Consider the following 27,138-nt stretch of genomic DNA (forward strand, 5'->3'; position numbering starts at 1 on the left):
ACACACGCCTAGAGAGTCACACAGACTGCAATTTCCCAGCTTGGGATCAATAAAGTAAATCTATCTATCTATAGACATACAACTACTGGCAGACACACACACACACACCCACCTAGAGAGACACACGCTCACACACACACCTAGAGAAACACACACACACACACGCTCACACACACACACACACACACACACACACACACACACACACACACACACACACACACACACACACACACACACACACACACACACACACACACACACACACACACACACACACACACACACACACACTGTAATTTCACAACCCATACCAGGCTGGTGTGGCAGTAGTTGTATCCCAGCTCCCTTGATATGTTCCAGTTAGCGTGCTCCTCGATGGAGGCCATGTCGGGGAACTTGACGGGGCAGCTGAAGTGATCAAACTCCAGCTCCAGACAGGGCGTTTCCTGTGTGTGTTCACAATGCCATGAAAAAACTAGCATGTCAGCCCAGGTGCTTAGTGATAATAATCAACTAATGGAGGCCATGGGGGAGAGCCTGTCGGAGACCCTCTCCGTAGCTCGACGTGCGCATCCAATATTTTTTAACTATCGGTCGAGGCAACGTAGACGGCAAGGGCTGTGATTGGTCCTCTAACAAAATAATTGCCGGAATCACTTTTCCCGGTTTGACTTCGCACCTTATTTACTTTGTACATTGTTTACTTTGCACATTAAGGACTAATAAAACACCAAATAAGATTTGAAAAGCTTTGGAAGTTTATTTTCAAAACTATTTACATGGTTAGTAGTCAGCATATAAGATAGATCAGGCGGCGAATTGCATCGCGTATCCGACATCCCGACGGAGAACTGCGAATGCTCGAGGGGTCTCCGTAGTTACGCAGTCGGATTACGGATTACGGATACGGAGTAGTATACTTTGGCCTTTAGTATAGCGCTGCCTTATACTATAGGTGACTTTAGGTGAACATCCTCTCTCAGACACAAACTACGACTGCCCAGAATAAGCTGCTTACATACACACACATACCGCTGCGTTAAAGGTGACATATTATGAAATTGGGTCTCTGGTGCTGCCCCACGCATACAAACTTTGAAATAAGTCTGTACATGCTGAGTGAGATATGCATTTCTGAAAGTACCCCGCCTACAGTTTCCAGATGAGCCAGTCAGTTTCGGCGCCTACTGTGACGTAAGAATAAGGCACATTTGAATATTACCACCCGCCCACTTCCCGATCCCCCTCCCATCAGAGCATAAACAAAATGCGCCCTTTTGTGGACCAGCGGACGAGCGCTGGGCGGAGATGTTTGCGCATTTCAGAGCAGGGAGATTCCGTACAAAAATAGATTAATTTGTCAGTTTGCCGTGTATCTGCCTGGCAGGGAGTCTGGCAGACTCCCGCCGGAGCTGCGCTCCTGCCGGACTCCCGCCAAAAGTTGGCGTGGGTCGTAACCATGGGGATCACATGCCCCCCTCTTTCCTAAAACTCTCGCCCAACATTCTCCCAATTCAGGGGCTGCATCCTTCGGAGGACGCGGTCTATGAAGGTGTGGCCTTCGTAGACCGCGAAGGCCACACCGAAGGCCGAACGAGCGTTGTTAAATGAGACTACGGAGCATTTCCAGATTGCGTAACAAGCCGTTAACGCCCTTTACCTTGCATGACCATGCTCCGCTCCTGTCTCCTAGCAACCCTGACAGCTGCGGTTCAAACCGGACAGCGGCGGAGAAATATGGAGCCAGAAATCATAATTTTATTTGTTATGTTTTATCTTTTATTGGAGGAGTGGGAGAAGATTCACCGCCGGAGCCGGCGGGTGAAGAGGAAGAGAGGACGCTGGCTTAACGTTAATTAGTTTAACATAATATGGCTAGTGTTAATGTCATTGAAATTTGACAATAAAGTTAGATATTTAAAATGGTCCCAACCTTACTTTTATATAAAAAAATGGTTTTACATAGTTTTGTCATTAAATATGTATTCGCTGCAGCTGCCGCTTCCGCTCTCTCCGCGCCATTTCTGAAAAAAATCAACATGCAATGAATCTTGGGATACGTTGTGCCGTGAAGGATCCACCCGGTGGATGCATATCTCGGCCGCATTTGAAGGAGCCCTCGAAATGGGACAGCCTTGACGCGCCGATGTGACGTAAGCGGTCTTCAAATGCGTCCTTCGAAGGATGCAGCCCCTGAATTGAGACGCAGTCACTTTCTTTTTTTAATACGAGTTTAATGCCGAAAATAACAGTAAATATCCATCAATTCGGAAATCAATAATAATGTCAATTGGATGACTGTCTGGCGCTGTTCTAAAACATGAGTCAACCCGTCTTTGCTTGGGAAGTGCTTCACGTGATGCGAGTGCCACTCCTTGTGATCGCTTTGTTTTATGTTTTGAAGAGCAAACAAAAATTCAGAGCAAATAAAAATTTGCTCTGCACACGCACACGCACACACCTTGTTGGGGTTGGACCCTGTGACGCCGATGGGGTTGAGCAGGTCCTCCAGGCCGTGGGGGACGGGCCACAGGTTGAGGGCCATCTTCCCCGCCACCAGTGTGTGCGTGTAGTCAAACAGGTTGATGTTGCCCCAGGCCAGCGGACAGTGCTCCTGCAGGACCCAAGCACATCCAGCATGGGGGAGGGATCACCATTAGTGGATGGGGGAAAAATATATTTTTGTGATTATGGGTATTACATACTGTATTCCAATACTGCATTTGTCAGTTTGACTAGAAAATGTGTTATCTCTAGGGATGCACGATAACCTTTTTTTTAACCGATACCGATAACTTTCAGCTCCTAAAGGCCGATACTGATACCAATAACCGATAACACACACACATAAACATATATATGATCATGACATTGTTGCTCAGACATCAGTAGAATCAACGGGGGGTTTATTGGGGCAGGCTTGCAAGGGGCGGGATATGACGTAGGGTCCACGACGGCCCCTGTCACTCAGGTGTGAATTGTTTTTATCTATTTATTCTAATATTATACTGTGATAGTTATTTAAGTAGATACTTAGAGTAAGTATACTGAATTGTTTTTATCTATTTATTATATCTATATATGTTTAATATCTTATCAAATACGTACTAGGCAGAATAATAAATGTTCTCTGTATTTTGCATTGGCTACCACAGATACTGGCCCTTGTGAGTGTCTTTATTGATTAGGTTACACAGGTAACGTACAGGGAAGTGGGATCCCAGTAACACACAATTTTAGTAGCGGATTAACGCTCCCGCTACACTTTGGATAAATAACAGCTCTACATTACATATCATTTTAAAGATATGTATTTTTGGCCCATCAGGAGTGTTTAAGAGAGTGTTACTGACCTCCTTGGCGCCCTTCCTTCCCTTCACAGAGCAGATAGAGAGGCAGAGCCGGGCCGCGCGCGGGATGTCTGGAATGTACATGTCGTAGTTCAGCCACTCATTCCACCTGGGAGGAAGATCACGCACAAACACCCACACACACACACACACACACACACACACAGGATAATATGGTTATTCCCAGCTTGCTCTGAGTGACAACATTGTGATTGCTGCGGCCATGGAAAATGGAAACTGTGGTAATGTACAGGAGGTGGTAATGTATAAACTGTGGTAATGTACAGGAGTTGGTCATGTATAAACTGTGGTAATGTACAGGCGTTGGTCATGTATAAACTGTGGTAATGTACAGACGGCGGTAATGTACAGGAGTTGGTAATGTATAAACTGTGGTAATGTACAGGAGGTGGTAATGTATAAACTGTGGTAATGTACAGGAGGTGGAAATGTACAGGAGTTGGTAATGTATAAACTGTGGTAATGTACAGGAGGTGGTGATGTATAGATGTGATTACCTGGGGTTGGAGCACGGTACTCGCTGCGTGTTCACATTGTCACACAGCTGCTCTCCACCATGGTAGATGCCTGTCCGGACGTAGATCTAGGAGGAACAGGGAAAACACAGTAAATCTGTTGGCTGGTGCACAGCCTCCAAAGACACTGACGTCCTGCTCAGAGTCAACCTTTGAACACTGAACATGTCACCAGAGCATGGAGCAGGAAGCCAGATGGGAACCATTCCTGCTGGTAGAATCACACTGAAGAGGAACATTTCCAATGGATACATTTAAGAGCACATAAGCCCAGGATGGATTTTAGTCCACGCGTCCTTTTATCATTTATTGTATTGCTTTTTTAGACCCCAAGGTTCTTCCTCGGGAAGTTTCATAACGCACGCACGCACGCACGCACGCACGCATGCATGCACGCATGCACACACTTAATAGTATAATAATAATTCAAGTACAACCTTTCAAAGATCAATAAACTTATTTCTAAAGAATAAGTAACACTGGAACTGGAAGACATTTTAAATATCCAAAATAAATAAACAAAACAACCAGAAACAATAAATAAAATGGACTCAGTCTATTTTAACAAAAAATGCACTTGAATAAAAACCAAACACAACCAAAAACAATAAATAAAATTGAAATAAAAACAACATGAAGCGAACTACACAGTCTGTGAGTGCACACCATTTGCACTGTCCTGTTTGTACTTTGTCGACTCAACGCCCCAGTGATTGGGCTCCACCTCCCCACACAGAGACCATGCGGCTGACAAGTGACTGACACGACTCGAGGGTTAACTCCTTGTTACGCTAAGGAAGCGAGAGGGGTCTGTCAAGACCGATGCACCAGAGTGAAAACTCTTGTCATCCAATCTCTTTGATAGAGTGACACAAGAAAAAAAGAGAAAAAAGTATGCAAGTGAGAATTATCACGGCCGGCAAAATGATCGAGGTCATTTAAATTGATCATGCGATTAATTAATTTATTGCTTATGGCGACAGGCCTACACACACATAGTGTGTGTGTATATATACATATACACATACATACAATTGGGATCTCATTTTAACACGATTAATAGAAATTGACGCATTAACGCACGTTGTCTTTTTTTAAGTTCAATTACACTTGCAGTAAGTGACTGGCTGATTACAATTCCCAAATCTGTGGTGCTACTTATTTGAAATTAACTACACTTGTAGTAACTGTTGGTTTACAATTGTACTAATTGACTGCCTGTTTACAATTCCCAAATCTGTGGTGTTCCGTTTCATATTCAACCCACACTGAGTGAGTTAATAAAACTCCCTCAAGATCACTTGGTCTAGTTTTTGCTTATTAAGTACACGTGGTATGAATGATAATGTGTCATTCCATTTGATTATCTCATTTAACTTCAATTTGAGTGGATTTAAAATATAATTTTAAAAGTGTGATTAATCGCAAGTTAACTCACCAATACTAATCGCTACTAACTAATCGCGATTAAAACTTTTAATCTTTGCCCAGCCCTAATATATATATATATTTATAAAACGGGGGGCCTAAATCAAGCGATCTGATTGGTTCCCAACCGTTGTATATTGAGCGTATACACACAGCTATGACGCCCGTTCAGTTTACAGAGTTCAGTATCACTCCGCGCCTAACTCTAACTGTTGTTTATGTATATATAAAAGCGATAGCGTAGTTCACTGAAGCCTAAAAAACATGTTGATTGCTGGAGAGGGTGGAAATGTTGTAAAGCAATAGGCACACGGTCGGCGAACCAAGCTACCGTCTTTAGCCTAGCCTTCTCTCTGAAGGACGCTACAGTGTGTTGCATAGCAACCGCCGTACACTTTGCCGGCAGCCAGGAGGGACTACTTTTTTGGATTCGTTAAAAAAAATGCTTTTCCGACTTTCTAGCTTTTTCAAAATTGAGGGTGTCTATGACTTTAATTTCGCCATATTTACGTAACCGTTTTATAAAAGCAATCGAGCAATAGCGTTCTCAGTGAAGGGGGTCGCCGCCCCTCCGCTGCGCGTCGGGACGGACAACGCCCCTTAACTGTGGTATAATGAGCGTATACCACAGCCTGTCGTGATCTATTGCTTAATTATAAAACGGGTGGCTTAAATCAAGCGATCTGATTGGTTCCCAACTGTTGTATATTGAGCGTATACACACAGCTATGATGCCCATTCAGTTTACAGAGTCCAGTATCACTCCGCGCCTAACTTGAACTGTTGATTATATATAAAAGCAATAGCATAGTTCACTGAAGCCTAAAAACATGTTGATTGATGGAGAGGGTGGAAATGTTGTAAAGCAATAGGCACACGGTGAGTGAACTCGATAGAAGCCTAAATTGCCGGCGAACCAAGCTACCGTCTCTAGCCTTCTCTCTGAAGGACGCTACAGTGTGTTGCATAGCAACCGCTGTACACTTTGCAGGCAGTCAGGAGGGACTACTTTTTTGTATTCGTTAAAAAAAATGCTTTTCCGACTTTCTCGCTTTTTCAAAATTGAGGCTGTCTATGACTTTCATTTCGCCATACTTACGTAACCGTTTTATAAAAGCAATAGATCAGTTCAGTCAGTGGTAAACGGTCATTATACCACAGTTAAGGGGGTCGCCCCTTAACTGTGGTATAATGACCGTATACCACAGCCTGTCGTGATCTATTGCTTAAATATATATATACACCAGAGCAATTATGTTCAGCGATTCGATTACAAGCACACACACAAAGCGGTTCATGATGTATGAATGTAGTATGCAGAATTAGCAAAAGATGTCAGCTGACATCCACTGGCAAAGCAGTTTTTGACCTGCTTTCCACTGTTGTCGGGCTGGGGAGACACTTCTAAACGGCTATTTAAATGTTCAGTGTTTCCCACAGACCAGGTAGCAATGTGTGGTGCCCCCCTGCAGGGTTGGCAACTTTTGGGTTTTTGGCCGGAGTGAGACTCTGTAGAATCTTATAATGCTTACATTATAACCAGGGGTGCACATAACTTTTTAAGTGAGTTACTCATTTGAGTATCAGGAGATGGTGTTCGGTACGCACTCCACACGTAGCGTCGTTTTGATAATGATAAAGGCGATTCCACCGCGAGTGGAGTTGTTGACGGCGCGGGGTGGGGGGGGTCCAGTCTGTCACTGCCACGGAGCGATAGGATGTCTCACAGTGACGGACGTTGCGATCAGCTGATTTTGCGCAGTTCTCCAGTGTGCACAGCGCACACAGCGCGCCGGCTCCGTTTGCCTTTTTTTGCGCAGATGGGGAAACGCAGAAGTAGTACAAGATACACGTGTAGTTTTGTTTTGATGACCTGACGGTGAGTTACGCAAAAGTGCCGTACCAGTTATGTGCACCCCTGATTATAACCACGGGTGGAATTGGGGGGGTACTTTGTATTATGCCAATTGTGTATAAATATTGTGGAAACGATGGCTCTATAGAGACCAGTGCTGCTGCCTCACGGCCTGCTGTGTCTGCAGGGCCGGTATACACTATGGCTGTCAACGAATATTCTAAATTTGAATATATATTCGAATAGTTTAAAAACAGACATTCAAAGGTGAAAATTAATATTCAAAAAACAACACCCGTGGCTGAATCACTGAATCACTGAATGAAGCGTGCCATATTTGGGACAAGAGTCTGGACCTTAAATTGCTTGCACAAAACTCTTGATCAGCACTCAGCATTTGTTTATTGTTGTTGTTTATTTAAATCAGTATGCACAGAGAGAGTGAGGGAAGCAAGAGAGAGAAAAAAGAGCGAGTGAGCGAGTGCGTGAGCGAGACTTCTGCGGTCTGCGGTCTTGGCCATTAGTTCATTTACTTATTTTTGTGTAGGTAATATGTTGTCAAATATGTTTCAACTTAAATAAACTACCTATACAAGTAGTTATGTCTCGTATTAGTTTGTCCTGTTATTGACGTATGATGCGCGTCATTGACATAATGCGCAAATATACTGTAGATATTCGAATAGTTTGAATATATGTGGGTTTTTTTGAGCGAATATTCAAACGTCATTTTTTAGCAATTTTGACAGCCCTAGTATACACCACTAGACACTAGGGACTTTGGTTGCCTCCTCACTTCCAAGCATTGAAACATGAATATCCAATATATTTCTAACTTTTAAAAAACTACTTTATTCAAGATGTCATTATTTTAATACATCACCAGAGCAATGCAAGGCTGCTATATGTTTTGCATTCAGTATTGATGATACAGATGTTCCTGGAGGGTGGTCATGATTGTGAAATATTGGGGAACATTAACCCCTTAATGTTTAGTATTTAGTTTGTATTTCTGGTGTTTGTGGATGCATGGAGCTACATGGATGGAATGGTAATGCTAATGGAGGTAACAAGGAGGGTTGACCTAAAGGATGCCCTCCCGCTGTAGGTCTGGTGTTTGGAGTTCCATAGGGGGGTGGTCTATATTCATATGTCCGAGAGGCATTAAAAGTTTTTACACCGCCAAATATGCCCGTCTTACGCCTTTGTCCCGGCATGGTCCGCGCGTTCACACTGACCAAGGTATTATACCGGCTTGATTTCACACCCCAATTTACCCTCTCGGACCCTACACATTCATTTTCATGTAAATGCAATTAGATGGCTTCGCAGTTCCAGGGGCAGGACTCGGGTAGAGTCCTACTCATCAACATGAGTAGTTCTAACTGGAGAGACAGTGAAATCCGCTGCTGACTATCATAGGAGGTGATGCAGTCACATTTGACGAAGACGGTGAGATCTACGAGAAAGTCGCAGAGAAAGTCGCAGAGGAAGACTTTCGTCTGGATAAAAAACGTAGTCAGCAAAATAAAGAATATGTTGGTGTTTTTGCACTTGTAAATAGTAGCCTATACTGAGATGTCGTCTACTCATTCGTGCATGCGAGTGGATTGAATAATAAAATAAAATAATATTTGGAGTATGCAAATTATTCTAAAGAGGTCTACTCTCCGTGTGTAGCCCCGCATACTCCAATGAACCAAGAAAGCAGCCTCCATGACGAAGGCGGATTATACCCCTCGGTGTTACACAGGCAAGACAGTGAAATTGCAGGGTGTGCCAAGCCGCGACCATACAAGCTTGGCAGTGTAAAAATGCCTATTGTTACACAACAATGTTTGGCAGACAAGATGCAGGTATGGGATAAAGCAGAGCTTTTCGCGAGAACGGATGAATTCGGTTTTGTAGCGGGTTGTGTAATATATTACATATTGTACTTTTTGCCATCCAAGCGACTAATACCAACTTGGTGGACTAATTGCACGTTTCCAACGAGCGGTGCGGTGCGGTACGGTGCGGTACGGTTCACGTTTCCACCACCAAAAGTGGGCAGGGGCCCAAAATAAGCGCACTGAGCCACTTAGCCGTACCTACTTTCCAGTACTCCTCCGTTGGGGTACCAATCGGTCTGGAAGGGTGCCGAAAAATTGGAGCTACACACGCCGTCCATTGATTGGTCGACAGAATCGTCACTTCCGTGCGACAGGGGGAGAAAACAAACAAATACAGTACCCACAAGGTATATCTGGACAACGGCGAAAGCTTTGTTTATTGAAGAAAATGTCACACATCCTTCTTGGACGTCCTACATTGTTGCTCTTTGTTTAATGTGTCGCGTTCTTCTTTTTCATTTAATTTATTAGCAGGCTAAACTGTCTCGGGCTGCTATGATGTCACAATGCTTACATAGCTGCCGCGGCTATCGCCATCCGGCTTAAAACCCGCCCTACCATAAGGGTACTGTCGGCGGTGGACACGCGAGCCGCACCTAACCACACCTTAGCGTACCGCTTGGTGGAAACGCGCCATAAGCCTCTTCTGATCGACTATTCTGTGCAGCCTTAGGAACCGTTGAGGTGGACTCTACCGCCACAAAGCCAGCTGGTGTTACCTTGTCGATGTCCCGGATGTTGACGTTGACATACGTGGCGCATAGTATCCTGATGCGCAGCGTGCCGTTGATGGCCCACAGACACTTCGTGGCCGTCTCGCCGTTCATGTAGGGCGTCGCCGTGGAGATGCGGCGGGCATACGAGGGCATGGTGAAGGTGTCCATGGGCAGCTGGGAGTAGAGGCTGTCCTTGGCCATCAGCATAAGGTTGGGCATCCGGCCCAGCATGATGCAGCTACGCACATACTGTCAGGAGAGGGGAGAAGAACGGGAGGTTAACCAACAGCAACCGTCGTCTGGACGCTTTGATTTGAGGACAGCGGTTGCTGATTTGTTATTTGAAATGAGACTCTAAGCAATCATTCCTTCCCACGGAAGGAATCACGGATGTTTGGCCGCAAATCTGAAACACACTTTTCTTTGAATTGACCTGTTTGTGTGGAAATCACAATATTGATTAAGATGTTCCTTCATTCATTCATTTTCCATCACTTATCATTTTATAGAACAGAACCCCGTCTTAACATGCAAATGCACACAAAGAAAGAAAAAAAAAAAGAAAAACTGTGGGAAGCTCCAGTCATCGTACGCCTAGCCGCATCCCCGGGCGAGTTTGGCTTCAGCGGGATAGCAGAAAGTGGGGTGGGGGGTGGGGGTGGAATTCTGGGGGTCCTCTCACCTTGTACTGACTCAGAGGGTACTTCTCCAGCAGGTACTCATCGCAGCCGCACACCTTGAGGATGTACTTGCCCTGGTACTCCTGCACACACATCTTCAGCTGCTCCTGGGAGAGCAGCATGCTGCGGGTCTTCTTCTTGATGGCCTCTGCGATCACCTGCTCCGGCACATAGTCGTGGTTGATTTTCAGCGTGTACTTCTGCTTGTCATTGCTGGGCGTGACAATCACCCATATCACCACGATGATCTGACCTGAAGAGGGAGGGGAACCGATGTCCAGTATCACTGCACAATTAATTGCATATTATCAAAAATTCATTTTATGTGATTGGCTTACCAAGAGAGGTCACAATTAACTTTTCAAAGCACATAAATAATATTATTATAAAACACTGTGGTTGATTTTGTACTACTGCTACATTAAACCAAATTAAAGACTGTTACAACTCTGCAATTGCTTTATAATTTTTCTTTCATAAACAGTAGGTGCCGAAGAATATTAATTTATCCAAATCTGTGAACCTCAATAAACCATTTTCATCACAATATTGGCAAAATAATGCCAATTAACTTGATGTGAATTGTATCATATATCAATTGTCATAGAGCCCTATGATCCATATATTAGTGCTTGCGAGATTAAAGTCCTTTTTTTTCCCACCCTTTTATTGATGGACAGTGTTAGATTGTGTGAGAGATTATTTGTTCCAAGTGTGAATGACTGCTGCTCCAAGTGAGAATGGTAGTGTGAAATTGAACACTACAGTATATTCCAATGTTGTTTTCAATAAAAAAAACATTTGCACAAATTAAGCGATCCACTTTTCCATGTTGATAAAATAATGGGACAAAAAGAAATTAAAGGACATTTAGAATAGATAAAAATGTGTAATTAAATGCGAGTTAACTATGACATTAATGCGATTAATCACGATTATATATTTGAATTGTTTGACAGCACTAATATATATATATATATATAGATATATATAGATATATAGATATATAGGATGATGAAACAATGGCTGCAATATTGTATGGTGGCCTGTAAGAGAAAAGGTCCGTACCCTTGTCTAGCTTATTGAAGATGTGCTTTGGAAGTTCTGTGGAGGTCTCTACGTTTGGGGGGTAGACGTACAGGGCCCGGCTATGAGGCCCGTTGGTGTCCCGGAGGTCCACTGCCTCCTTGCACACGTTCAGGATGTTCCTCCTGAAGTCCTGGACTTCCGGGTCCTTCACCAGATCAAACTCGCATATGGGCATCCCGATGGCAAATCCTGTGTAATAAGAGGATATATTATCATATTATACTGTAAAACCACACTCTGATTAACCTAGTTAAATTATCTGAACTAGTGCAATTTGCATATAAACAGCCTTGTATGAAAGGAGACATGCTAAGCTCAAACACAATAACAACAAACATAATACAGGCCATCCACTAATTTGTAATTTAGCATTCTATTTTACCCAAGGTGACAGATCCATGTAATTAAAGAGAAGGTAAGAGTTAGGCATCATGCTCCAGGTTAGTCCAGGCAATGGGGCTTACACCCAGTACCAGTCGAACACCCAAGCCAACTGCACTATCCTGCTCTAATGACCTCTACAGGTAGGCTGCAGACACTGAGGACTGAACCCACCACCACCACCACCACCATCACCTACAGTAGACTACCCTGCTCTATTGATCTCTACAGGTAGGCTGCAGACACTGAGGACTGAACCCACCACCACCACCATAACCTACAGTAGACTACCCTGCTCTATTGATCTCTACAGGTAGGCTGCAGGCACTCAGGACCGAACCCACCACCACCACCATAACCTACAGTAGACTACCCTGCTCTATTGATCTCTACAGGTAGGCTGCAGGCACTCAGGACCGAACCCAGTGCCACCACCACCACCACCACCATCACCTACAGTAGACTGACCTGGCATTTGTAACGAAAAAACTCCTGACCTACCAATCTCCCTATTGAGGATCTTCTCCTCCCTGTTGCCTACAGGCTCGATGACCTTCAGGAAGGCCTGGAAAAGCCTGAGGTCGCACAGCCGGCGTGTCTCATCGTAGAACTCCTCCCGCTCGGCCTCCTGCGTGACACTGACAAAGATGTAGGACGTCTCCTCCTGCAGCAGATGGTGCAGCGGGTGTTTCCGGGCCTCCTTGAACAGCTCGTGCTTCACCGTGATCAGCGTGGCCTCCCGCAGGCACTCCAGTGTGAGGAACATGCCGTTGGGCAGGAGGCAGTCCACCAGGATGCGCGGGGGCATCAAGTGCATGCCCCATAGTTCCCCCGACGACGGCCTGGGAGGCATCCTGCTTCTTGGGGGTTTCTCGAGTTCCTCTGGTTCTCCTCAGCACTCGCTGTGTAAGGCAGATGATGTGTGTGTTTGTGCTGAAAATAAAGAAAATAAAGAAAGAGAGGTGTAAACAGCATTTTAAGTTTCTTCCTATGGTCTGGAGGATAATTTAATGTTGTGTGGTCAGCTCATCGTGACACCTAGCTTAAGCCAGATATGATATTCCCAAAATGATTTACAATATTGGGCGCACAGTATTAGGCAGAATGGGAAAACGACTGGTAACAGGAAGAACATATGTGATACTGAACTGTAAACAATCTCAACTGGCATACATAGAGTGAAATTAACGTTGCATATGAAATACCATGATTGTAGCTTTATAAATATCGATCATTTATAAAGTGATATGATGTTGTTATAGCATAGGCCTTCCTAGACTAGACGTATAAGGTCAACTCATTCACATCTTTTGAACATTTTAGAAACTCAATCGATGACTTTTCCATTAACATGAATGAATAGGTTGACAGGTAACAACAGTGCGTGGCGATGAGTTGTTTTGAGCTAATGGCACGAAGCGTTCATGTAAACAAACCTAGGGGCTAGCTCATATTCATTCGCGCTACTTCAGCTAGCTGTCGTTAGCTCTCGGTCGGCAAAGCAAGCAAAGTCTTCAGTGTTTGCGCTGACTGCTACAGAGTGTATTGAGTGTTCAGGATACATGACCTGGTGGCTAGCTAAGTTCACTGAGCAAACCAGTCACTTTCCGACGTGAACGGGCTCACTGTTCACTTCATAAAGTAAGCTAAAAGAGGGGTGGCAGCGAATGGCGTGCCTGCCATCGACGGTGTTGACTAAATTAAAAGATGACACTCTTTACTTTTCATTGATAAATTAGAAAACCACAAGAACATGACTATGTTTGTCAGCTAGCTAACCGGTTAGCCAAGAAGGTAAAAGCCAGTAGGCTAATTAGCATTAGCTACCTGAACGATACCGTCCGTCCCGAGCGGCTCACCAGCTCAGTCCATCCAAGTTGGGATCGATGAAAGTCGGAAAAGCCCAGTTCTTTAAGAATTATTTCTATAGCTACTGGTGACGGGGCCGATATATTCTGGAGAGATGCGTATATGGCACTCCATCGTAATATTCATCGTGGCAGTTCCGAAATACACGGCATACTTTGAAAGCTCGCTAGCCGCACACTGTTAGCTCGCTGAAGGAGGCTAGCAGTCTCATCATGGACCGCCCTCCTCAGAATGGATGTGGGGGAAACATTCATTGTCATTAGACAAGATAATAGAAAATTACAATTTATTACATTTTACTAAATCTTAGTAAAGCGCCTCTAATGACAACCCCTCACGCGTTACATCAAAACAAAGACGAAAGATGTAAATGTACAATGTTTCCATACAGTGGTGTGCAGACCCAAACAGTTTGTCATGCACCAACCCTTAGACTAGATCTATTGGCTATATATATATCTATATAATAAAAGTCCTCCATCTTTTTAAAAGGCACCTGCCATGGCAATATGTGTTGCCCTGAAGCACTTAAATAACCTTAAATAATAATTAAATAATAAACACCCAATTGTAACATTATAATGATTAAACACTTAAGAGGTGAGGATTAATGAATCTGTTGCACAGCGGGAGAACAGCACTACAAGAGGGCAAAGGTCAGATATGTTTGAACCAATCCCAACCCTGCTTCTTCTTTTCCTGATGGCACAGATTATTTTCTCTTCTCACTTCTTACTTCAGCTGCCTACCTAGCTGTCCTCCACCTTCCTCTTCCTCTCACTTGTGGACCTTGCCAAGCTCCTCACACAGCATGGAGAGGTACTGGTTGAGCTTCACCATGATGATAATGAGGGTGCCGCCAGTGAGCATACACGAGGGCCAGAAGAGTGAGTGGAAGACGGCGGTGTTGCCGTACAGCCGAGAGAGGAGCACAGTGTCATCTTGCCTCTCGCTGGGGTTGTAGTAACAGGAGATTTGCTGGTTGGCCTTCAGACGCTCCGAGATGTTCACCACCATGGCCTGCATGACCCCCATCTCCTTCTGGCACTTGGGGACGAAGAAGCACTGGACAGAGATAGATATGTAATGACACACAAGGAGGGTTATCTCAAGACCACTGTTTTGATATACTGAGTCCAAAGGGAATTGAGAGAGAATACAGATGCTTGTGATCACGTAGCAGTGATACCACCAACCCCCTCTCTTTAAAAATGTAATGGCATTATGTCATCAGCGACAAATGCTGTCCCGGTCATCATCCCTAAGTCCATTCAAAACATCTGTTATGGCAACTGTCCCTGTTCACAACTCCCTGTCCCTGTTCTCTCTCTCTCTCTCTCTTTCTCTCTCTCTCTCTCTCACACACACACACTCTTTCCTGCTGACGCTAAACACAAGGCCCTGTCTGTTCACATTTTCTGAATCGGTGTGTGTGTGTAAGTCAGATATCAAGACCACCAAGTATCTAAAGACCAGTTGCCAACATTTCACACGGTTCAGCAATTCCCGGTATTTATTTTGTCTTTGTTCCCCTCCCTTTCTGGCACTATCGCCACCAGCCTACTCACTTCAGAGCTGGCGTCATGGGTCTCCTCGTTGTGGGACAGCCGGCTCACACGGCCCGTGTTGTTGATGCTCACGTAGATCTGCAGACAAGGGTACCGCGAGACCCTCCAGCAATCCGGTCCGCAGTGGTAGGAGCAGTTGACGTCCGTGGCGATGGTGGAGTTGAGAACCACACACACTCCCTCCTCTGTCCACACACTGGGGTTAAAGTTGCAGAGAAGGATGTTTTGAAAGTCAAATCTATTTAGCAGAAGCTTTACTCAGACATAACTTTATAGACAATAAGATGAGGACGTCTTGCTCTAAGTGGCCTACAGGTCAGACTACGCATGTTGCAGATTTAATACAAATATGAATCTCCATCCTGAATCTACCATATGGGATTAATAAAGTTTTATATTTTCTTCTCTTACCTGTCTGCGTAGGAGCGCAGGATGGTGACACCCAGGACAAAGTACATCATCACCGAGGAGATGATCATCCCCAGACCCAGCAGGATGGCGCGATCTTCTCCGGGTTTCAGAGCCGTCACTGTTTTCTTCTTGTCCAATATATCCACATCGCGAAACTTCTGGTACATGGACCTAATGACAGAAGGAAAGGTTTAAAGGAGTTGTGGATTGATATGAATGCAGACACATAGGGGTTGCATCTGGTATACTTTGAGATAACATTTACTTTTCATTTCCTCCGCTGCGTTTGGAGCCAGCGACAAAGAACATCTTTCCTGAAGAGTGGCGCCCTCCTTTACTTGATGAAGGAGTGCGGAGAGATTGTTGAAAAGACCTGTGGAGAAGTTATTGATATACTTGTTGAGCAGAAACATAGTACCCCTGTTGTGACGAATATGTAATATTTCCACAATACAATATATTTAAGGATCATGACAACCAAAATAGTCAATGTTGTTGGATGTTATATTTCTTAATTTACTGAAAATGTTATAAGGCAAAACTATAAGGAAGCAGGACAAATATTACTGTACCTTTGGTGCATACTGAATGGGTTGCCAAGCTCACAAGCTCCAACCACTCCCATAACACAAACATATCATCAATGTATTTTCTAATTCTATACAACACTACACTGCGACCACCACCACCACCACCACCACCAACACCACCACCTGAACAGGGTTCTAGAGATCATGATGTCACGTGGTGCCAAGGGAAAGAAGTAGTGAGCTCCCTGTCACTAGGTCAATATCTAATTTCAAACACACAGTAATGCTAATGAGGTTAGCATGAGATGATGAGGGATGGGCATAGATGAAAAGTGGTAATGCTGACAAACTGAACTGGCTCCAGTTTGAAAACCATGCAGTACCTGCCTGCAGCATGAACACCCTGCTGTCAACACAAACTCATTGGTGGGGCTGCACCAACAAGAGTCTTGCTGGTGGTTTCCTATCTCCTGGTCCCATCCGCTGAGACAGTAAATATTGGTGTTGGTGTTGCACAGCCTGTTCCCCTACCGACCCTTTAAGCCCATTCACCTTCTGTTCCCACTCAGACAAAACAAATGAATACATTGTGAGTTATTAGTTTGTCTAGTTTTGTTGTTAGTTTTGTATGTCCCACAATGGGTCGGCAATGAAGAGAGGATAGATTGCAAAACTCTTTCAACTATGGCTTTTTATTACAGATTATATGTTAAAACATTTGAAATGTCAGGTATCCCCAGGCATTGCACTCAACAATATATATTTTTTATTAAATAATCAGAAATGTATTTTATTCTAATTCCAGGTCCTATTATAAACCAAACCGGTGATGTTAATACTCACTTTTGGAAACATGGTTTCCTTATGTGATTCCTTTCTAGGTAATGTGCGAGCAAAACAGAGATTTAAGTTGTTCAACAAATTTGAGTGTTAATTCATTTACACCAAAGGAGGGAGAGAGAGAGAAAAGGCCAGGGTTTAGTCTCGTAGAGGATACACCCTACAATCTGGGTCACAACTGAGGGAGAACATTCCAACAAATTCCTCTTTTATGAGTAATTTCCTCATTGAATGACTTTCCCAGCTGCTTAAGAAACAATGTTGTCATGTGGAAAAAGACAACAAAATCTCAACGTTAAACACAAAAGCAAATAAATGCAAAAATCTTAAACCCTTATATGGGATCTGCAATGTCACACAGAGTGAATTATAGAAATCATAACAAATCACACCCAATAGACCAATATATATATATATATATATATATATATATATATTCTCTTTCTCTGTAGTGCAGACATTTTCTTGGTTATTTTCTTGAATTGATTTGAGCCAAACAGGGCACCCACACTTTCAGAAGGACCAGCATACTCCTTTTACTGGACCCTTTAAAAACTCTCAGGTCCAGTTGAACGTCTTCACACATTTTGAAGGCCGAACTTGGCGAGGGGCTTCTTGTCTAAGATCATATAAGGGGGGACTACTACAGTGACCTCTTAATGTTTCCCTTATGTCTTGAGAGACATGAAGTATTGCATAACATGACATGATATTACAGCTAAAGTGACTTACAAAAATAACATTTCTTAGTAGTCAAAACAACTGTTTCCGAAGCAAAGCAGTCTTCATTTGAGAATCGGCATTGCTAGCAATGCATTGCAATGCAAATTCTCAACAAATGATAAAGGAAGGGGTTCAAATTCATCCTTGCTATGTCACAGATGGCTGCTGACAAGGATTTTGTATCATATTTATCTCTAGGAAATGTAAACTTAAATCTAAGCGTGCTGCTATAACCACTTTATCTGATAATGACATTTTAATCATTCTCATTTTAATAAGTGTCATTGTTATTATGATTATTATGACTATTGTGGTAATTATTGTTATAATTATTATGCATTATGTATCATCATTATCATAGAATATCATATCAAGTTACAATATAATGATTATTTAAAACCAAAACAAGATGGCATGCAAAAGTTTGGCGATGAAAGCTGACATTTATGTTGTATATATTTGTCCTCTGTGTGGTTACTCAGGGTGCCACTGTGTGTGCTGACAGATCACATGACACCGTGCGGGAACGAGTCTGATGCTCTGCTCTGTGCCTACCACTGTATGTACAGATGACCCAACTATAGCCAGCTAATGCCGCAATGCCAAGTTCACAGGTCTTCCCCTTTATTGTTCAGATGAACTATGCTGTCCTCCAGTGTGTGCCGTAGGATCAATGAACCATACTATCATTATTATTTATAGCTCTATGTCTGGGTCATTGGTTACTCTCTGATAAATTAATGCAAACCTTCTGTGTGAGTGAATGATCCATCGATGCCATACGTGGTAAACCTCGGACATGTAGGCCTATATGTGTGGCTGCGTGTCGTTGTATTTGAGGACCGTCAAAAAGGGCCGTCAAAGAGTGTAATGTCTTAGCTGGAGTCCCTGAAGGCTTACTTCTACATGTCTTACTTCATATAGTTTATATCTTCTACAAATCACTCTGAGCAGCAGACTTTAAAGCCTGCTATGGATTTAGTGTTTAATAGAGAATGCCTTAGTGTGTGCATGTTGTTGCCATGCAGAGATTATTGGCACGGTGGGTCCACTTGGTATGGTGGTTTTAGAAAGACACAAGCCCTACCTTCCCCACTAATGTGGGGAACCCTGCAGTTCAAAGCATGGGCAGTTAACACTTAACAATGCTAAAAGTGGAGAAGGCAATTCGATATTGTGGCCTGTATAGGGAACGTGACTTGCATATCAAGAGCATGTTGTAAAGGCTGTTCATATGGCAGTCGCACAATAAAGGCATTCTATTCGTACAATCATGTATGTTGCATGCATGTGTGCAGTGTGTAAAATATATGCATACTTGTTACATAGGAACAGATTTTTATTTGATAAAAGTTCCATTGTTTCGGCAGTGTATGACCTCAAAAATAGATCACTATTTCCTTTATTTCATTCTATATAGGATTTGTGTATTCTATCACAATGTAATATTATATATAATCAAAACTCTTTGTATTTACATTTCTATTGCCTCAAAGGTCATAATAATTCTAAAATGATACCTTTCAGGACTGTAGGACTTCTTGGTGGAAACAGCAGATGAATGAATGCATGAATGAATGGGTTTAATCCACAAGGTACCTGTTGTGGACTTGGTTGGTTAGGATAATCCACAGTAGTGCGAGCATCTGTCACCATTAGTCTCCAAAATGGTATGGGCTCTGAGGAACAACATCCACGCATGGCTTATTTAAACTCTTCTCAAGTGAACAAAATGCCTGCCATACCTGTGTTCGTCATATGACTTCCCTTGTACAATGCTGCCATGCTTCAAATAAGTGGGCCAGGCACATTGTGTCTACACTGTATACCGTAATAGCCAATGATAACTGGGTGAGCCTGCTAATTCTGGGCTGCTTGTTGCTGATTTTTGCTGTACACATTATACTGTACATGTACTGTATGTGTATACTGTACTGTACGTGAGATATTCAGGAGGAGTTGTATCGAAGGAAAGGCGTAGTTCAAACTACAGTTAAAGTATTGCAATGTACTGTATGATAGAATGACAACTGGGAAACGTTACTGCGTTTCACCACAGGGGAGCGCTACCGACTCAGAATTTACAAAGTAGAGGGCTTCGGCACTGGATGTCGACAACCCTTCTCTGGATGATTTGTCTTCCAATGTTCTAGCAACTTATGACCATTCTTTATTATCTGTCAAAATTTTAAATCACTCTATCCTGAAATACATTTTTTTCGAAACACTACTTTGTCTGACAGAAATATGTTGTCAGTTGTGATTCCCACCTCTCAGATTTTCTTTAAGCTTCTTCTCAGCAGAATCTATTATAAGCCATTATTAATGTGAAGCTAGTAGATCGTCCCTTTTCGTCCTTGACAATAAAGCCATTTACTTCCTTTATGCTCTCATTTTACTGACCAAAATGTTCTTGGAATGTTTTTTTTTTTCCAAGACCATCTGTACCAGGCATCTGTTTAGTATCAGCACAAGACAATCGATTTAGTATCGCGTTTCTAGGTCAGAATATTTCTTACTGATGCTAACAATAGATGATCACGCACAGCCTACACAATAAAAGTACTGTATATGCCAAAATGGCATTTGTATGTGTATTTTGGTCAAACCTTAAAATGGAAACAGAACAAAATAGAAATTGCAAACCTTCTCTGTGGGCAACATTTGGAGTAACAACTGTTGCTTTTTACACAATCTAAAATAGCCCTTGCTGATCATGCAAGCCAAATATTTACTCTCTCTCTCTCTCTCTCTCTCTCTCTCTCTCTCTCTCTCTCTCTCTCTCTCTCTCACAAAGACTACATAAAGGTATCCAACAATGGTTATATATAAAAGCATAAAATGTTTTGTTACTGGCTATTCTCCTACAGAACCTATGCATTATTAAACATTATCAGACATAAGGCCTTCCAACCTGTTAGCTTGACCGTGTTATCGGAATTCACAGAAGAACATTTGTAGATTTAATTTAGCACATAAATAATAATTGAAAATACAATGATGTGCATTAAACATAACCTATATGATTGTATTCATGTTGCTCCCCACCCAGGGATATGCCTTCAATCAATTCATATACAAATTATTGTATATCTTTTAGTGTGTGTGAATATCTGTGGCGTAACTATTGGTAAGCAGGGGCCCGTTAAACCACCCCAGTGACTTCATCTTATCGCCCGGGCCCTGCATTCAGCGCTAGTTCTAAGTTTCAAATTGAGCTGAGTTGCTCCTGAGTTGCTGATTGACAATAAGATTGTAAGATTCATTGAGTCTCACTCCGGCCGAAAACCAAAAATCATCCTGCGTACGGGCCCGTCGTTGGCTTGCTACGCCACTGGTGAATATGTTTATGTTTAATAGGCTTTAGAAAGTGTATTTGTGTGTGATACACTATAAGTTGGGTGCCTGGGCACCCAGGCATTTCAAATTGATGCAATTGTTTTCTCTTCTAAATTGAAGATATGGGAACGGGTCTATACTATAGAACAATTTTGGTCCGAGGGCCAAGAAACCAGATTGAAAGAAAATAATTTTGGCCAATTTTCTAAAATGGCCAAAATCTGAATTATGAATTTTTAAAAAAGGTCTTAATTTTCTTACATTTGCTAAGTACTATTATTTCTATTGCTAATTGCAAGACAGTGACATGTGGGAAAGTCAACTGTTACTAAAATATGGAAGTTGAAAATTATGGTTTGGCAAAGATTAACCAATTTTCATACCTTTTTTAAATGAATCCTATAGTAACTTTTGGAGAATGTCCTGAGTATTGTGAATAAGGGAAGGTGTTTATTATTTATTCCATTTCACATACAGTAATTTGGTATAGGCTTAATGTATGTCAAAAATATTTTTACAATCTTACATTTCATGCCCTTTAGTTATTTATCTTCTATTCTTCATTTCCTTATTTTCTCTCTTCTACTGCTTAGTCAAATTAATTTCATTCGTCTGTGTGCCTCATTTCCAAAACTCATTCAGTCCATGTAGGAAGAGTGAATAAATGCCTGAAGAATACAGTAATTCCATTGTGCATTTCTATTGATGCCCCTCAGTGAACACAATTCACTGAACCACTTGGTTCTTTACTGGATAAGTTCTCATAGTACTGTTATTTTGAAGTGACTGCATAAGTTGCAATGAACATAAAAAGTAAGTATTCCTTCTTTTACTGTGAGCCATGAGATGGCTGGGACAACGAAACGGCAGCTATGCATTCTCTGCCAAAAACAAAGGAAAAACTAGTTTGCCCTCCTGCTAATCCAATTGTCAGCCGTAGTGAGAAACAGATACACAGAAATGATCAGCCTTGCACGTCAGTTCGGAGCTATTGGTACTGCTCCCCACCCAGATGTAGAACTTCCAGATGAAGAATCCATGCATCAGAATCATGCTGCCTGGCAAAAAAACGTGTCATAAGCTTTACCAGCCAACAACACTTGACAATGCAAAAAAAACGTTATTCTGAAGGATTGCTTCCTCCTTTGAAGAAAATGAGTTGCTCCAATTCATACAGGAAGAAATTGCTGGAGGTTGCAAAATCTGTGCATTACAAGATCTGACCAATATGATGACAGAGAGATTGGAACAACATGGAATCCAGAAGACTGGGAACCGGACACACCGTCTTCAAACACGTTCCGGATTTGACAGAATAGAAAGGTTTCCGTGACCGAGTTTTCATCTTTTGTCCAAAGACTGCTAGGAAGATCATATCAGTTGCATCTCAAACACCAGAAGAGGAAGCACATACATTACTTATGGCAGCATCCATTCTCAGAAAAGCCGTTTTGAATCACGACACTTCATTCAGGTTTGATTATTAATTTCCAAAAGACTGAAGAATCATCTTCCACAACGTATGAAGTATTTCTTCCGTCATTGCCTTGCAAGACCCAAATAATCACCTGAACAAGAGAATTCTCTGGAGATACTCTCTATGAGTCAGATGGCCATGCTAAATATGACTTCTCTTTCTTCAAACTTGAATTGTGAGCCTCCATTTGCAGTGTTCCTGGCCCTCAAACTGTATTTGCAAACAAGAATCAAGAAGTTGATCGAACTCCTACACAAACATAATCTGAGCATGTCATATAAGAAGGTCCTCATCATTGAAGCTTTGTAAAGGAACAACGCAGATATAGTTTGTCTTACAAATATGCGTCAGTGCATATTCACAGTTGCAGCCCTGGATAACCTGGATCATAATCCCACATCACGTACTGCTACCTCATCCTTCCATTGAAGTGGGATTTCACTTTTTCAGTTTCCTACAACAAAGAAGCCTGGATTGGACCAAGAATGTCTAAAAGCATAAAAGTATAAAAGCATAAAATCACATAAAACAGAAGCAGGCAGCAGTGGACCAATCCTTCATCACTCGTATACATTTGTACCTCCTGTGGGACAAAATCGAGTCACCTAACCTCAGTTAAAAGTTGTGCAGCCAGTGGCAGCTAGTCAATTTGACATGGAGAAACAGCATGAACAGGAATGGATGGCTGAGGTTCATGATACCTTATATATGGATTCTGACACAGAAAATGGCACTCCAGCAATGTTGTCATGCTGCTCGATCAGATACAGTTGGACAACCAGAAAAAAGCATTGAAGCCCTCCTTCCACTTTTCAATGAGAAAGCCCCAACCCCAGAAATGATTAGGCATGGAATGGGACAACCGAGCACCTCAACCCCCATCAAGTCCCTCTGTTAGTTGTGGAGCAACCACTCTACACCCTTGCGAAGAAAATTCTGTGGACCTTCCCTGAAATCTTTGGAGAAGACAAGTTTGTGGTGATGCTAGGTGGGTTTCACATTGAAATGGCTTTGTGGCGCACCATGTGAGATCTCCTGCATGGATCTGGGTGGACTGAAGCATTGAAGGAAGCTGGGAATGGACGACGCGTATGCACAGCCACTGTGGCTAGTGGCTGGGACCGCATCCGTTCTGCTATCGGCTAGTAAGGGTTTTATGGATATGTCAACGGGGTAATCTGAGGTGAGTATCTCCATGCAAAAACACAAAGTTTATACTGTTTCACCACACTATTTGAGTTAAACGAGCACGGTGGTGTCTCATAAGGAACCGACTCGTGTTACATAGGTCTTGGAATGGTTTTCTGAATGTGTTTAGAGGCCCCAAAAGCGGATAAAGAGCTTGCCCCCATAGGTTAGTGTTATAGCTATTCCGTAACACCGGCAGCCAGTGCAGATCTCTGGCTAGGTCGAATCAATTTTCGTCTGTTTTTTTACTTCCCTCAACATAGGGTGACCCTCAGGAAAACGATAATGGGGTTAAAAATCGAGCCATCAACGCCCCCTAGAGGTCATTTTTTGGACCGGCCTGTCTGGCCCTCAGACCAAATTGTTCTATAGACCCTTACCAACAAGAAGAAGTGTAAACAGAACTTTTGCATCAATTTGAAATGAAAATTACAAATTGTCTATACACGGAACCCCACTATATTATTATAGACAGTCACAGACTACATATGTGACATATTCACAGGTGAGTGTCAAACTCTGGCCTACTTTGATGGTAGTTTTACTATTTGATGGTTCATATTATACAAACGTATGCAGGTAGTCTCAGAGGCCTAGTAGTTGAGTGGTTACGGTAGAAGTAGCCTAGCAGTGCTAGTTATAGCAGCCTAGTATGTTGTTATTGTACGTATTCATGTTTGTCAAGTTTATATACTAGTAGAGATCCAGAGATGAGAAGAGTAAGTTGTATGAAGTTGTTTGGTACCCCGTTACGTCATGTCCGTTTCTCATAAGGAACGCCCCCTTATGGTCGGTCCCACTAGCTTTTCTGAAAGTAGAGCTTCAGTGAGTTCAGTGAGGCCGACCGTACGACTCGACAACAAAAATGGCTGCGCCCGTAAAGAGATTTATTTTTGTTGTATTTGTGCCACGTTGGTCATTTTATGTAGATTGTAAATGCTCTTACACACTTGATTACATTGCTACTTTTTCCGGGCACCAATTTATGCATTGTCTTGCTGTGCGTGCAATAAATGTAAAGTTGTGTTGTTTGTTTCGAGCTGGTTTGCTAAAGATGCTAATCTAGCTAACAATAACAATGACTAGCCAATGAGAAACGGGAAAGTGCTGCAGGCCAGGAAATTACGTCACGTTCTCACTAGAGCAGGTCGGACGTACTGGCGCACCATACAACTGAATAGCACCATAATCAAGTGTGATGATCACAATGATGATCACAAAGACAAACAGGAGCGCTATAAGTGCTACGAGACTGTAAATGCAATTCGGAAGGCTGGTGTCCGAGGCATCTGGAACACACCATAGGACGTACCAGCGTACCATACAAATGGATAGCACCATAAATACCATGAACCTATAAAGAATGGACACCGGATTGAAACACGGCGCCCATTCATTCATATGGAAACTGCTCAGTGGCGCAGGGCAACATCAAGGAGGGAATTGCTTCCGCATCATGGGAGCCTAGCCACGCCCTAGTGCATGACGTTACGGATGTAGAAATATTCTCGTTCTCTAGTATTGTTAGCATTGTAGCATCATAAGCGAGAGATATGAGCGAGCACAGTCACATTGTTTACTGACCATGGAAGTATAAGTTACTAACCCCCCCGATGATTCACTATATGTGATACTATACGTGCACTGAGCCCTCTCGGAGGCCCGGCCGAAACAACATTTGTTTCACTACGACTCCTTTCAGCTGCCCACCCCTCCTTCTCCGGCTAATAAAACGCTTGAGGTGGCGTTTTGAAAAGAGAAAACTAGAGAAAGATAATTATGAGATATCCAGAGAAAATTTGCAGAGACACAATCCTGTTCCCCACTTGTATTGGAGTGAACGGGGATATCTACTTCCGGGCCCCATGATTTTGTGATTTGCAATACCAGGCTTGGCCACTGAGCACAGGTGGATTGTGGAAGTAGGCACTGCTCCTGGGGGCCTGATAAAAGGCGTGTTCATGGTCCTGGTGATAACGAGATGTGCACTGCGTTGGGAATCTGAGAGCACATCAAGTTCTTCACAGCAGGGTTTTTTTATCCAATAAAAAACAGTCAGAACTAAACAGAACTTAGTAGGATCAGTTTCAAGTTTGCACACCTTTATTTCCTTGTAGCTGTATCACCTACTATCCTTTTGCTTTTATTTATGAGAAGGTCATTGTATTGCCACTGTATGCTACGTAGGCTACACTTGCCCTTATCTAGAGCTGGTTTATCAGTACATAATGTTTAAAACTGAGCAAAGTCGATGCCAACAGACAGTTACAATGTCAATCAGTAGTAAAATATGTGATATGATGGTTGATTATTTTATATTAGTACAACATTCATGTTCCACCATGTTCATGCGCGTCACTAGTAAACCATACATCACCAACTGGGCAACTCTGTTTACAAATGGTGCATTCACATCGCTGGGAATTATGGGGAAAACATTTTCGCGATGTCGGAAAGTTCTCGTGAACGACACCTCATGACGCTGATGATTCTACTTCCGTTCGGCAACTGGGGCCAGATTTTGTTAACAGAGTTGCCCAGTTGGTGACGTATGGTGACACGTGAACATATTAAAGTTTTATGAAAGTTAATATGAATAATAATTAATATGAATATGAAAGTTTTACTCAATATAGAAGAATCAACCATCATATCACATATTTTACTATTGATTGACGTTGTAACCGTCTGTTGGCATTGACTTTGCTCAGTTTTAAACGTTGTGTACTGGTAAACCAGCTCTAGATAAGGGCAAGTGTAGCCTTGCATACAGTGGCAATAAAATGTGCTTCTCATAAATTATACATGATACAAAATGATAGTAGGTTATACAGCTACAAGGAAATAAAGGTATGCTAACTTGAAACTGATCCTACTAAGTTCTGTTTAGTTCTGACAGTTTTTTATCGGATAAAAAAAACCTGCTGTGAATAACTTTTAGATTCCCAACGCAGTGCACATGAACGGTCGCTGTCGGGAACACGCGTATGCGTGAGCGTCATCACTGGCGAGCCGTCTCGTTATCACCAGGACCGTGAACGCGCCTAAAATCTGGCCCCAGTTGCCGAACGGAAGCAGAATCATCAGAGCGTCATGAGGTGTCGTTCACGAGAACTTTCCGACGTCGCGAAAATGTTTTCCCCATAATTCCCAGCGATGTGAACGCACCTCATGTCATCATCATATCACAGGGGGATGGCTCGAAACTACAGTGAAGCAATTAGCAACGAGTCGACAATACCAGGCAATAACTTACATTGGTA

At 42.7% G+C, this 27,138-nt stretch overlaps 2 protein-coding genes and 1 pseudogene across 3 annotated transcripts in view; 1 reads left to right on the forward strand and 2 right to left on the reverse strand.

Annotated features, from left to right (window-relative positions):
- Positions 1-13,966, reverse strand: part of LOC311361081 (phosphatidylinositol 4,5-bisphosphate 3-kinase catalytic subunit alpha isoform) — a 30,878-nt gene extending 16,912 nt beyond the window's left edge. The window contains exons 1-9 of the mRNA XM_084481263.1: positions 13,758-13,966; positions 12,432-12,863; positions 11,529-11,738; positions 10,463-10,713; positions 9,784-10,029; positions 3,872-3,957; positions 3,357-3,462; positions 2,465-2,617; positions 315-449 (exon numbers count right to left, since the gene is read on the reverse strand). Coding sequence (XP_084337389.1) covers positions 315-449; positions 2,465-2,617; positions 3,357-3,462; positions 3,872-3,957; positions 9,784-10,029; positions 10,463-10,713; positions 11,529-11,738; positions 12,432-12,783 — 1,539 coding nt within the window. The 5' untranslated portion in view covers positions 12,784-12,863; positions 13,758-13,966. The remainder of the gene's footprint in view (positions 1-314; positions 450-2,464; positions 2,618-3,356; positions 3,463-3,871; positions 3,958-9,783; positions 10,030-10,462; positions 10,714-11,528; positions 11,739-12,431; positions 12,864-13,757) is intronic.
- Positions 13,967-14,576: 610 nt separating this feature from the next.
- Positions 14,577-16,087, reverse strand: LOC311361087 (calcium-activated potassium channel subunit beta-2-like; the record flags this gene model as incomplete). The annotated part of the gene is made up of 4 exons (XM_084481271.1): positions 14,577-14,864; positions 15,368-15,563; positions 15,779-15,949; positions 16,044-16,087. The coding sequence occupies 4 exons, from the start codon at positions 16,085-16,087 to the stop codon at positions 14,577-14,579; spliced, it is 699 nt and encodes a 232-aa protein (XP_084337397.1).
- A 5,923-nt stretch (positions 16,088-22,010) lies between these two features.
- On the forward strand, positions 22,011-23,188 carry LOC311360741 (annotated as a pseudogene). Its single transcript has 2 exons — positions 22,011-22,023; positions 22,362-23,188. The product of its transcript is annotated as an uncharacterized misc_RNA (transcript).
- The last annotated feature ends 3,950 nt before the right edge of the window (positions 23,189-27,138 follow it).

The sequence above is a fragment of the Micromesistius poutassou genome (assembly GCF_964030765.1).
Source record: "Micromesistius poutassou genome assembly, chromosome: 16".
Taxonomy (NCBI): Eukaryota; Metazoa; Chordata; class Actinopteri; order Gadiformes; family Gadidae; genus Micromesistius; species Micromesistius poutassou.